This window comes from Spea bombifrons, chromosome 3 (genome assembly GCF_027358695.1).
Source record: "Spea bombifrons isolate aSpeBom1 chromosome 3, aSpeBom1.2.pri, whole genome shotgun sequence".
In the NCBI taxonomy this organism is placed as follows: domain Eukaryota; kingdom Metazoa; phylum Chordata; class Amphibia; order Anura; family Pelobatidae; genus Spea; species Spea bombifrons.
Window position 1 is genome coordinate 114,482,595 of NC_071089.1, and position 11,434 is coordinate 114,494,028.

Here is an 11,434-nt window from a genome sequence, read left to right on the forward strand (position 1 = left end):
CAGCGAGATGTTCCTAGGGGAACCCAAGCTGCAATTCTGCACCTCTAGGACAAGGCGCATGTAAGAACCTGTATTTACTTTTCTATATTTTGGTGGAAATACAGCAAACAAGGGAGCCCATGTAACCATGGATACGGACTCTTAATGAACATATCAGACCCATTCGGCCCCATCTAGTCCATACTTCTTCCTGCTGTAAAGATCCTCATCTTGGATTCAAAGCCATATACCTATCCCTGTTCCCTCGCTGTATTACCCTCTACCACGTCTGCTTGGAGGCCGTTCCGTATACCTACTGCCCTCTCAGTAAAGTAAAGCTTGCTGTGTACGGTGGCGGAATTATGTGCCTTTTGACCCACCATAATCATTCCGCGCGTACGAAATGTTACCCCGTAATGTGATTGAAGTCCAACCTGCCACTGGGGCACCACAAAATTAAATATTTTTCCAAAGTATTGTTTTTTATTATTATTTTAATAGAATTTGGATTCAGCATTGCGGAACTAGTGCTTCACGTAATCTTTGCTTTAATTTCTTTCTTTTGTGTTCATCACAAAAAAACCTGCGTTCCAGAATTCCCAGAAGTTATTATTGTTATTATATTATTTATTGATTTATATAGCACCATATACCGCAGAGATGTACAATAGTAGCGCATCACATAACAATTGGAATTACAGAAACAAAAGGTAAGGAGGATCCTGCCCAAAGGAGCTTACACTTTAACCCCATATTCTTATAGCATCGAAGTCACGCTATGGCCGACACGACAGAGCTCCATCAAGCAGCTGCTTTGGGGGATTACGATTTGGTGTCCGTTATACTAAAGAAGGGGCTCCACGATCCAAATTACAAAGACATGGACTGGAACGACAGAACGGCCCTGCACTGGGCGGCAACCAAAGGTACCGGGATTGCGGGTGGGCTGGAGGGCTGATCAATTTTACTGCAATCCCACCTGTAGCCACAAGGTGTCTCTACTCATTTGCAGACACGTTTTGCAAGAGTTTCTAGCCTGACCAGATCATTTCTGTGCTCCCTACATCAGATTTTCACATCACACTGCAGACGCTACGGCTGTAGATGCATATGTTAGAATTATGGGATTGCGGTTAGGGGTACTCCAATTCAAGATCCTTACCTAATAATGTGGCATCGGTTGAGAAATTGTTTTGCTTGATCAATTAATTTGGTTTTGGGCCAAAAACCTATTGGCGCACCAAACTATTCCAACAAGCCATACTAACATTGGAGAGGTCTGTCTCGTACACACAGTGGAAAGTTCTACTTTATAGAAAGGGTAGTAGGTACATAGACTAGACGTCAGGTGGACAACAGGCAGACTAGATGGCCGAATGGTCTGCAGTCCACGTAAAAAAAAAAAAAAAATTGGGTTGATATCGAATGTGATAAAGAATGCCAGAAGGTCATTCTTTATGTTTTTATCGTGCAGGACAGTCGGATACGGTCAAGCTGTTAATTGAATACGGCGCCCGGCCCTGCCTGAGGACAGACATCGGGTGGACCCCGGCACATTTTGCTGCGGAGTCCGGGAAGCTGAGCGTTCTCCGAGCCCTGCATTCTCTACACGCTCCTATCGACATGGCAGACATACACGGGGACACCCCGAGGAGGATAGCGGAGATATACGGCCACAAAGAGTGCATGAAGTTCCTGGAGTCGTAAGTACATCACCCAGGAGAGCGCGGATGAAAAGCCGAGCGTTAAGGGTCTTTTGCACCATAAATCAGCACCTCATTTACACTGGGTAACGTCACAAGCAGCGCCATGCCACCCAACAGCCCTGGGCAACTGCCCCACTGTCCTGCCTTTGGAGGCAGGAGGGAACACAGGCCTATTGTAAAGATCCTCTGATCTCTCAACTGGCCCAGATCTCCCTTGTAACCAGCCCATTGAGCAACAAGACACTGGGGGGCCAGATTGGACCATCTGCCCCTCGGATTTGCAGCGGGGAACTGCCGCCCCTAGGCCAGGCTACGTCTTACAATGTCTTTTAATACGCATTCCTCATTGCTAATGCTGTCCCTTACAAGATATTACAAACGAGCCCTCTTTTTGTTCCGCAGCGCAGAGGTAGAGTGCCGGGATCACCGACGGGCGGCGGAGTTGGCGGGGGACCCCTTGGATGAGCGGGATGAGGACTGGGAATCTAAACGGAGCGAATTACAAAAAGCCCAACGAAATTCTAAAAGGGACGTCAAAGCGATGAACAAAAATTTCCTCCAGCCGCTGCTGAGCCGCAGGTCCTCGAAAACCGGAAATAAATCCCAGAAGTAAATTTGTTGTCCGGGAAGGAAAAGGAGATTAACAGAGAGACGTCTGATAGAGCGACCCTCATCGGATATTCCTTACCCCCTCTTACTACGGTAATCGTAAGCATTGAATGGAACGTGGATAAAGGGAGGCTATAACCAGCAACAAAGCAATAGAATTTGTTTCTTACATGACCACTGGTCTGGCATGACAAGCATGTGACAAGGCAGTGGTGGATAAGTAGAGCAGCTGTCCAGCAGAGGTGGTAGAGGTTAATACAGTGAGGGGATATAAACATGCATTGGATAAACATATGGCTTTTGAATACAAGACAAGGCCAACGACTGATTAGGGTCTGAGTCTTTTGTGGAGGCTGGGGGTGTTACATTTAAGGGACTCCTCCAAAACATCATGGTTTTATTGTGGTTTTGACCCAAGTCACAGGGTAGCTTGCATTTGAGATTTAAGGTCAAAAACACCAAATCAGGTAGTTGGAGCACAAGGCGCTGCAAGAGAAGGGTCTGCCAAGCCTGTTTCAGAAAGGAGGCCATCGTCTGAGCCCCCGGACCCCGCTAGACGGGGAGAATAGGTCTGATCTGCCGTCACGTTCTATGTTCCCCAACCAGCTACAAATACAATGATATAAGGAGAAAATCTGTGCATCTGTATTATGCAATTAAGCATTTTTTTACATATTTTTGTCCCTTTCAGTCTCAGGACTTCCACCAAATTACACTTGACGGGGAGCAAGGCTTTTGAATGTAAATAAGACGAGCACCATATAAAATACATATTTAATATATAGAAATCATTTATTACCGATAATAAACAGGGAAATCCTGCAGTTTAAGTGTAATAAATAATCCATTGTCAGTAATATATATTCAATAAAATGGTAAAAAGGCACCTTTTTGAGTGTCCTCTACCATTTGCCTCCAAACAGGTTTACCGTTTAATGAGGGTTGTTCAAAAATAAAAAATTCCCGTCTTTTCTTTAATTTAAGTGTAAAACGGCAAAGATTTCTCTTCAACAATCAATCCCAATCCTGGAGCTGATGAGCGCAGTCCCTCCGATGCGCTTTCTTTCTCTGACACTGTAAAGCACATTTAGAAACGTATAAAGTCACGTGACCAGGTTTACATTATAACAGGCAACCTCAAAGAAATTAATAATATTAAATATATAATAATATAAATACATATTAAAATGCACTCGTTAAAAGTCAGTAAATAAATCATTACTTTAGGGAGACGTTGCAGCCCCCCACCTACCCGGTGGTCCGAGGATTCTCGCCACTGGTGCTTGAAGCAGGAAAGTACTCCCGCTAAAATCAAAGGGTCCGCAAAGCACAGACTCCCCCCTACAATGTCTGCAAGGCCAGCACCGGAGCGGACTGGCGGTAAATATATTCCACGCATGGCAAGTAGCTGGGTGGTGGGGAGAAGAGCAAATGGTGTGTGTGAGTGTGTTGGTGTGTGTGAGTGTGTTGGATGTTGGTGTGTGGGTTTCTGCAGAATGCCCCCATGTGTTTGTAAAGGGGACAATAATGCCATCATATGCATTAATGTGCATACGATAGCTGATTGTCCCTTTAAGTTGACACATCACTTCTTGCCAAGAAATAGATCATTTGCGGGAAACTAAATGAATATGGTATGAAAGATAAGTAAAGAGGATTTCAGATCTTCTCGCCACATCCCTCATTTAAAAGGAAAAGTTAGAGCTTCCATCTAGTGTATACAGTCTGTAACCGGAGCGTCACTCACCAGAGTATCAAAAGGAGCTCACTCCCGTCAGCCGCCTGATCTGCTCGTACGTCAGCCAGAAAACCAGCGACCAGGGAGCCTGCAGCCAACAAACGGAACATTTTATATCCGCGATCATCATCACCGGGGATCCGAGTACAGAAGCCGCCAGCAACTCACAATTACATTCTGTTTTAAATCTAAATCTTATCATTTCATTTTTCTGAACACAGAAGATGTAAAAAATAATTCTTTAAAAAAAAAAAAAAATCTACAAATAAGTATGAATTTTAACTCCTAACCGAACTGGCTCTTCTATAGCTGTTCAAGCACATCTAGAATAGTATAATATATAAATACCTACGCAGAGTAGGATATAACTATTTTAGCTTAAAATTCGAAGGAATTATGTACATATTCACTACCATTCAAAAGTTTGGGGTCACTCAGCTGTTTTCATGGAAAACAAGGACATTTCTGGCTGTAACAATAATTACAAAAGGGTTTCTAACCATCAATCAGCCTTTTAAACTTAAACTTGGATCAGCGAACACAACGTGCCATTAGAACACAGGAGTGATGGGAGTGATAAAGGACCTCTGTACACCTACGAAGAGATTCCATTAAAATCAGCCGTTTCCAGCTACAATAGTCATTTACATCATTAACCCCATTTGTGCTGGATTATTCATCAATTTCATGTTTTTTTAATAGACATTTTTCCTGTCAAAAACAAGGATATCTAAACTTTTGAACGGTAGTGGGTACGACATGCAGAACACATAAAACAAGATCATAAGGCGTGTACAGAACATTCACCGGTAAAGCTGCTGTACATAGCTAGAACTGTTTAGCAGTTAGACTCCTTTTAGTAGCTGAATTTATAATCTAAACATACCGTGCGCGCCCCCCCATAAAACAAAAAAAGAAAAAAAAAGCACACACTAAAATATTTAACTGTCGCCTATAACGGGAACGTGTTATTCTTCCATGATAGTAATGTTACCATTCTCATCCAGGTTGGAATGAATCCTTTGTAGAGGGACATGAAGCCTTCGCCCCTCACTGCCTGCATGAAGCAGTCTAGGGAGGATTTGTACAGAATTCCCCTGGAAAACAGACAAATTGTCACGAGAATTTGTATTAACGCAGATTCATCAGCCACATTAGTAATTATATATATATATATATATATATATATATATATATATATATATATATATATATATATATATACACACACACACACACTTCATGTAACATTTGGCCCCGTTCATATTTTTTCTGGGCATGCTTAATTGTCACATGGAAAAAAAACTCAGGCACTGATAGGTCGTTGCTATAGAAACTGAAAAGGCTTTTCATGAGAGGTATTCCCATTGAGTACCCGTGGTTCATTATAAATAAAATCAAACATACCGTCCGTTCTTATCTCTCGGTTGATTCATTATCCTGGTTTTGATGACATCAGCAGGGGTTCCTAGCGAAGCGGCCACCAGACCAGAACATATACTTCAAAAGAAGAAAAAAATAACCAGATAGAGAGAGATGATAGATATAGATATATATATATATACACACACACACACACACACACACACTGGAAGCTATTCCACACCCCAATACTTCAGTCTATTAGTAAACCGATACATAATATATGAATACTGAAGGTCAGGCTTATTGGCAAACACTTTGCAGGTTAATTTTTGATAGTTTGGCTGGACTGTCCGAGAATAACCCCCATCTGCTACCTTTGATCTTTAGAAAGGCCTTGAGGAAAGCAACTCACGGCACAACTATTTCCAAACATTTCGTTTAAACGCACTACCGTTCAAAAGTTTCTTTGTTTTTGAAAGAAAAGCAAATTTTGCCTATTAAAATAACATGAAAAGGATCAGAAATCCAGCGCAGACGGGGTTAATGTTGTAAATGACTATTGTAGTTGGAAACGGCTGATTTTTCATGGAATCTATAGGCGTACAGAGGTCCTTTATCACTCCCATCACTCCTTTATCACTCCCATCACTCCTTTATCACTCCCATCACTCCTTTATCACTCCCATCACTCCTTTATCACTCCCATCACTCCTGTGTTCCAGCGGCACGTTGTGTTCGCTGATCCAAGTTTAAGTTTAAAAGGCTGATTGATCGTTAGAAACCCCTTTTTGTAATCATGTTACAGCCAGAAATGTTCTTGTTTTCCATGAAAACAGCAGTGACCCCAAACTTTTGGGGTAGCGTAAATGCAGTCGATGAACGCGCTGCTGAGAATTCTGTATGAAATATACGCTTGTCTTGAAATTGGGGATAAATAAGTAAAACGTGGCTACCTGGAGAGACTGTGGCATAACATACTATCTTTTAGCTGCGTGTTGGAAAGTAGGAAGCGTTTCACGGTGTCGTACGTCGTCAAATCTGACAAACACATTCAGAGAAGAAAGAAAAAAAGAAGGGTTACGGTAAAAAAAAAATCCACTGCAGCATTGAAATGGTTAAACATAAAGAACGCCCATTGTATATCGTTAACGGGGAGAATGTGGATTCAGTAACATGGAGTCTCCATTCTCACAGGATTCTTCTCTGCTGGATGTCTAATTGGCTTTGGGGTAACGACCGGAATATGCGAGGTCGCTATATACTATTATATACTATTATATACTACCGTATATTCACACCGCATGCGGGGTTTATTTAAGACGGTACAATAACTATGGAGTCCAACGAAAGACGTGATAACTAATGGGAACACAAAGAGCGCGGATTCCGTGTCCGTGGCGGGCGACGCGAAGAGTGCGGATAGGACGCTTTCAGCCGCTCTCTCTAGAAGAATTACCTCCCATGTTTACCAGAGCGGCCCTCTGAACGTTCGGCACGCAGCCGGCCCACAGCCCACGTATTCCTCCTTTGGAGACGATGGTCAGGAACGCGTGATACACGCCTCGCACCCTGTAACAACACACGCACCTGTATCATCACACGTCTCAAGTGCAGCGCCGTGGAATACGATGGCGCTATATAGACAATAATTTATAATAATAAGCAGCAGCGAAAGGGTGATCCGGGTCTTCAGGACTATATTCCTGCTAAAGAATAGAATGTGCGTTCAGGGGGCTTCTAAATACCCAGTGATGGTTAATAGAGTGTAAGCTCACGAGGGCAGAGCGCTGATCTCCTTCTCCCCCTTGTCAGATATTTTATGATAGAAAACATGTATTCCATATATTCTGTACTTTACATGAACACAAAATGGAGTCAGAGCCATTTTATTTTACTTAATTATGTAGTGATTATTTCTTTTTGTCCTTGTTCCCTCTATAATTGAGAACAAAGGAGTATTCATGTATAATGATGTTTCAGTGTATATATGATACAATTAATGTTATCTTCCATGAGAAAGTTAAGGAGTAGACACTGCATATCCTGAGAAATGTAATTTAGAATGGGGGATACATGGGAAGACTACCAAGACCTGAGTTACTATCTAGGAAGTAACATTTGGCGATTAGGGTGACCAAGGATAAATTCCAAAGACATATGTAATGGTTTTAAGTTAATTCTTAGACCAGAGCGTCTCTCACAGGTAAATTAAGAAATTACAACGGTGTAAATATGAGTAGAAATCCTAATTATAATGGGTAAAACCCACCGTTATGATTGGAGAATTCCAATCAAAAGGTGGAGGCTATGATAATAAGACCTGTCTTTAAAAGCTTATGTCTTTAATAAAAAAAAAAAAAAAAAAAAAAAAGAGGAGACCTTAAAAAGATCGCACCCTGAAATGGACAGACCCTGACGGACTTATTCACCATATTTCACTCTTGGAGTTACTTTGAGTTCTAACCTATAAAACTGGTAGAAAGTTATATTCTTTTCCACTTAATTTCTTGCCAATGAACCTGGATTAATTTCTACAAAGATCGCTGGGACAACAGCAACAAGTGGTGGTAAATATAATTGTTTCATTATTCTGAATAGAGATGAATTTTGTCTTCTTCGTATAGAATTCCCTGTTTCTGGGAAGTACTATATTGCATTATTGTATATGACGGCTTGTGAGACTGCAGCTTATAACCCGTGATAATGACAATAATGAAAAGGTATTTTTACCTATAGATGAAGTTTGACATTATTTGCATCTATTAGGAACTTCACTAATACTCTTAGACACAATTAAATTATTTTTAATTTGTTATATTAGTTGAACTAATATTAGAGAGATAGTGATATCTTTATTACTGCCCTGATTACTATCAATTTTTGGTTGCTGAGTGGGATGGAAATTAATTGTGTTTTAGACTCATAAAGTATTAATTCATATTGATAACTATCCATAATATACTGTATTTGAATTGATTCATTTTGACATGTTTTAAGAACTTTGTGTTTTATATTATGCACTGTTTGACTCATATATAGATTTTATAAATTGTATTTACAATAAATATTTTTGATTGACTATCTTGGTGATATCTATCTGATTTGAATTATAATTTTCGGCGATCTGAAAGGATTTAGGATCGGAGATAAAATATAGGGTATCTCCTTAAATTCATATTGTGGATGTGGTACTACAATATTTGGTAGCGTCGTTATTTTGCGTGTGTGATAAAATATTGGTTTTGCCTATTTTGTCTCATTAATATCCCTAACACCCTTGATGTCCTAACGTGTGTAATTCTTAACGTCCTCAGATTGGAATCGTCCCCTATGGATCCTGCTGGAGCTCCATAGTTAGATAGACCAGCATCAGATTCAATTTACAACCCTGTTAACCCTTTAATGGCCCATTGTGAAGATTGTATGGTTGTAATGTCATGCAAACCTCCACTTGTCTTTATCTAAAGATACACTTAATAGTCACCTGCCTTCAAGCAGGAATATAACCGCTTGGCCCTGAGATTCAGGGTCACCCCACCCCCCAAGAGTTCCCAAGTATGCTTTACACATACAGGGGACCAGTGTGATAATACTAACTAGATGACTTGTGGCTATGAATAAAGTCCCGATCTTCCTCTTTCTGCTGTCTGTTCCAGTAAACCGGACTTTAAGAGCAACCAGGGAACACGGTAACTCCCTACGGCGTTTACATAAGAAGTAGGACTCACCGGGGCGGCTTCCCTTCCAGTCTCCGCTTTCCTTCCATCTGCATCAGGACTTTCACTAGGTCCGTCGGACTGGCAAAAAACTGCCCGATGGCCCCGGCCGTCATCCCGCCGATCACAGCCTTCCTGTGGAATCGGGCACAGGACACGACCGTAAAACAATGCTGTCTACTCATCGCGTTAACGGCCACGACAAATACAAACCAGGCTGTCTGTGATAGTGACCCGGTAGGACGCGGGTAATGAAACCAACTCACCACCAACCCGGGGAAGGGTCAATGCCCTAGGAAGGCAGCGTATAGGGGGTTAATATTAAAAAGCCCAACAGAGCTCTTGGGAACTGTCATTCCGATTCATTGATCTCCAATTACATCTGAAGAAGGGACCTCTGAGTTACTCTACGTTTCACTGGAACCTCAGCCCACCAAGCGGTATCTCAAGCTTCTCTGCTCCGCGGGGATGTTTGGCACTTACCACAGAGGAAAGTTTCCGCCGTCTCCTTTTCCAAGTTTGGAGTCTCGAAGATGCTCGTAAACCACCATCCGCACTCCTGAGTATACTGTCAGCGAGATAACAGAAGTTTGGTTCTCAAAAGAGGGCCCCGTGGCTAATAAAACCACCAGAAAGCAACCAACAGAGGTCAGCAAGCAGAAGGTGGCACCCATCACATACCCCCCCCGTCCAAAAATATCTCCCCACTCATACACAAGATTTATGTAGCTTGTTGAGGATGATGGGAATTGTAGTCTAAAGAGGTGGAATGTTACAGCTTTGGAATTGCTTGCAGGCGGTCATCAGGGACTCTTCTCCAAGGACCAGCGTGATAACCTTATCCAAGCAATGAATAGACGCCTCGGGGCCAACTCACCATCACACCTCCAGGAGAATCTCTCAGCCCACCCAGTCATTCTACGTTCTGCATTCAACGGCCAAGTTCTACGGAGGCTCCGGAGGATTGGCCAGTAATGAGGAGACACTAATGGCCTTCAGAATCCACGCAGGAGAAGCTCATCCTATATCAGGGAGTACGTGGGAAACACGCAGAACCTCTCAGGTTATAGCGGAGGAACAGAGCAGGTAACATTCCGAATGAGCGTTACCTACACGGTCCCACCGTTATACCCGAGAGGTTCTGGAACCTGAGCGGGGTGCCTTTACCCCATTTACCTCCTGATATAGGAGGAGTTGGGTCCTGGTGGACGTAAAGCCATTTTCATTGGGTTTGGTCGGTTATAGAAACATATTACCGACGTGCCGATACACCGCTGGCGTGGCTCCTTGCCAAAGCTTCGGCAAGCCTTCCTCTCGGACAATCCCAAGGGCCGTACGGACCATCCCCCTGTACGGCACGGCCGGCGCCGCTTCGTGTCTTCTCAGAGCCGCTTCCCCCTGAATCTGCAGGCGGGTTTTGGTGAGATCGAGCGGGAATGTCACTGAAAAGAGACCGTAAAAGAGACAGTTTGGTTAAATACCGACCGTTATCACAGAGAGCTTAATGTGACGGCCATTAGAACGGAGTGAAAAGAGCCATTAAAGCCGACAGAAAATGTGAAAGTGAAAGGTTTAATAAGCGTCTGTCTTCTGTGTCCCGCGGGTTGAGGGGATTATAAAAATATTTATTAATGATTTAGGGGCCGGTGCGTTTAAGCGGTGTGAATGCGAAGTAGTGAAACACAGAATGTGAGGGCATTAAGACCCATTCCACCCGCTATTCTTCCTGCTGTAAAGACTTGTCGGCCTCGTCTTAAATTCAGGAACCATCTGTCTACCCCATGCATGTTTAAATCCCCTCGCTGTATTACCCTCTACCCCTTCTGCTGGGAGACTGTTCTACTACCCTCTGATAGGTAACTTTTATAACATAGCTTCTTATGTTTACTGAGTGTCACTCACATTCACAGTGATATACAATATGACAATCAATGCCACACTCACTAGGAGTAGGGTCGGTGTCACACTCAGTCAGTGTATCTCACTCACTCACAGTACCTAGCTCGGCCACCGAGGCAGCACATGCGGACAGGATGAACTTGCTGACCCGGGGCCACCTGTCCGGCAGGGCGCTCTCCTTGGACACCATGGTCCGGGCAGCAGCCGCGGGACTCCACGGGTAGGAGAAGGACAGACACTCAAACCCCGCACCCCACCATCTCCTCCGGGGACGCTTCGAACTTCGGCCAGTCCGCGCTGACCTACGCGTCACCCCCACCGGCCACCGTACTCCTGTATCGAGGCATGACGGGAAATGTAGTTTCCACCATCACTAACTACAGGCGCGTACTCTATATAATGTATCCGAGCGAGAGATAACT

The 11,434-nt window shown here is 43.2% G+C and overlaps 2 protein-coding genes across 2 annotated transcripts; one reads left to right on the forward strand and one right to left on the reverse strand.

Moving 5' to 3' along the window:
- Positions 1 to 2,610, forward strand: ANKRD66 (ankyrin repeat domain 66). Its single transcript, XM_053461245.1, has 4 exons — positions 1 to 60; positions 743 to 905; positions 1,454 to 1,682; positions 2,088 to 2,610. The coding sequence occupies exons 2-4, from the start codon at positions 758 to 760 to the stop codon at positions 2,296 to 2,298; spliced, it is 588 nt and encodes a 195-aa protein (XP_053317220.1). The 5' UTR covers positions 1 to 60; positions 743 to 757; the 3' UTR covers positions 2,299 to 2,610.
- Positions 2,611 to 3,067: 457 nt separating this feature from the next.
- On the reverse strand, positions 3,068 to 11,312 carry SLC25A27 (solute carrier family 25 member 27). Its single transcript, XM_053461241.1, has 10 exons — positions 11,112 to 11,312; positions 10,370 to 10,555; positions 9,597 to 9,681; positions 9,126 to 9,248; positions 6,854 to 6,966; positions 6,351 to 6,435; positions 5,440 to 5,532; positions 5,027 to 5,129; positions 4,042 to 4,120; positions 3,068 to 3,368 (listed from the first exon to the last, which is right to left on the reverse strand). Exons 1-9 carry the CDS (start codon positions 11,200 to 11,202, stop codon positions 4,049 to 4,051), a joined length of 951 nt encoding a protein of 316 aa, XP_053317216.1. The 5' UTR covers positions 11,203 to 11,312; the 3' UTR covers positions 3,068 to 3,368; positions 4,042 to 4,048.
- Between the last annotated feature and the right edge of the window lie 122 nt (positions 11,313 to 11,434).

Bases quoted from the DNA above. Each gene is read 5' to 3' on its own strand.
- ANKRD66 (XM_053461245.1), top strand. From the start codon at position 758: ATGGCCGACACGACAGAGCTCCATCAAGCAGCTGCTTTGGGGGATTAC. The intron at 906-1,453 runs GTACCGGGATTG...TTTATCGTGCAG, and splicing joins GCACTGGGCGGCAACCAAAG to GACAGTCGGATACGGTCAAG. The intron at 1,683-2,087 runs GTAAGTACATCA...TTTGTTCCGCAG, and splicing joins TGCATGAAGTTCCTGGAGTC to CGCAGAGGTAGAGTGCCGGG.
- SLC25A27 (XM_053461241.1), bottom strand. From the start codon at position 11,202: ATGGTGTCCAAGGAGAGCGCCCTGCCGGACAGGTGGCCCCGGGTCAGC. The intron at 10,556-11,111 runs GTACTGTGAGTG...GTCTCTTTTCAG, and splicing joins TGCCTCGGTGGCCGAGCTAG to TGACATTCCCGCTCGATCTC. The intron at 9,249-9,596 runs GTAAGTGCCAAA...CCGATTCCACAG, and splicing joins GGCGGAAACTTTCCTCTGTG to GAAGGCTGTGATCGGCGGGA.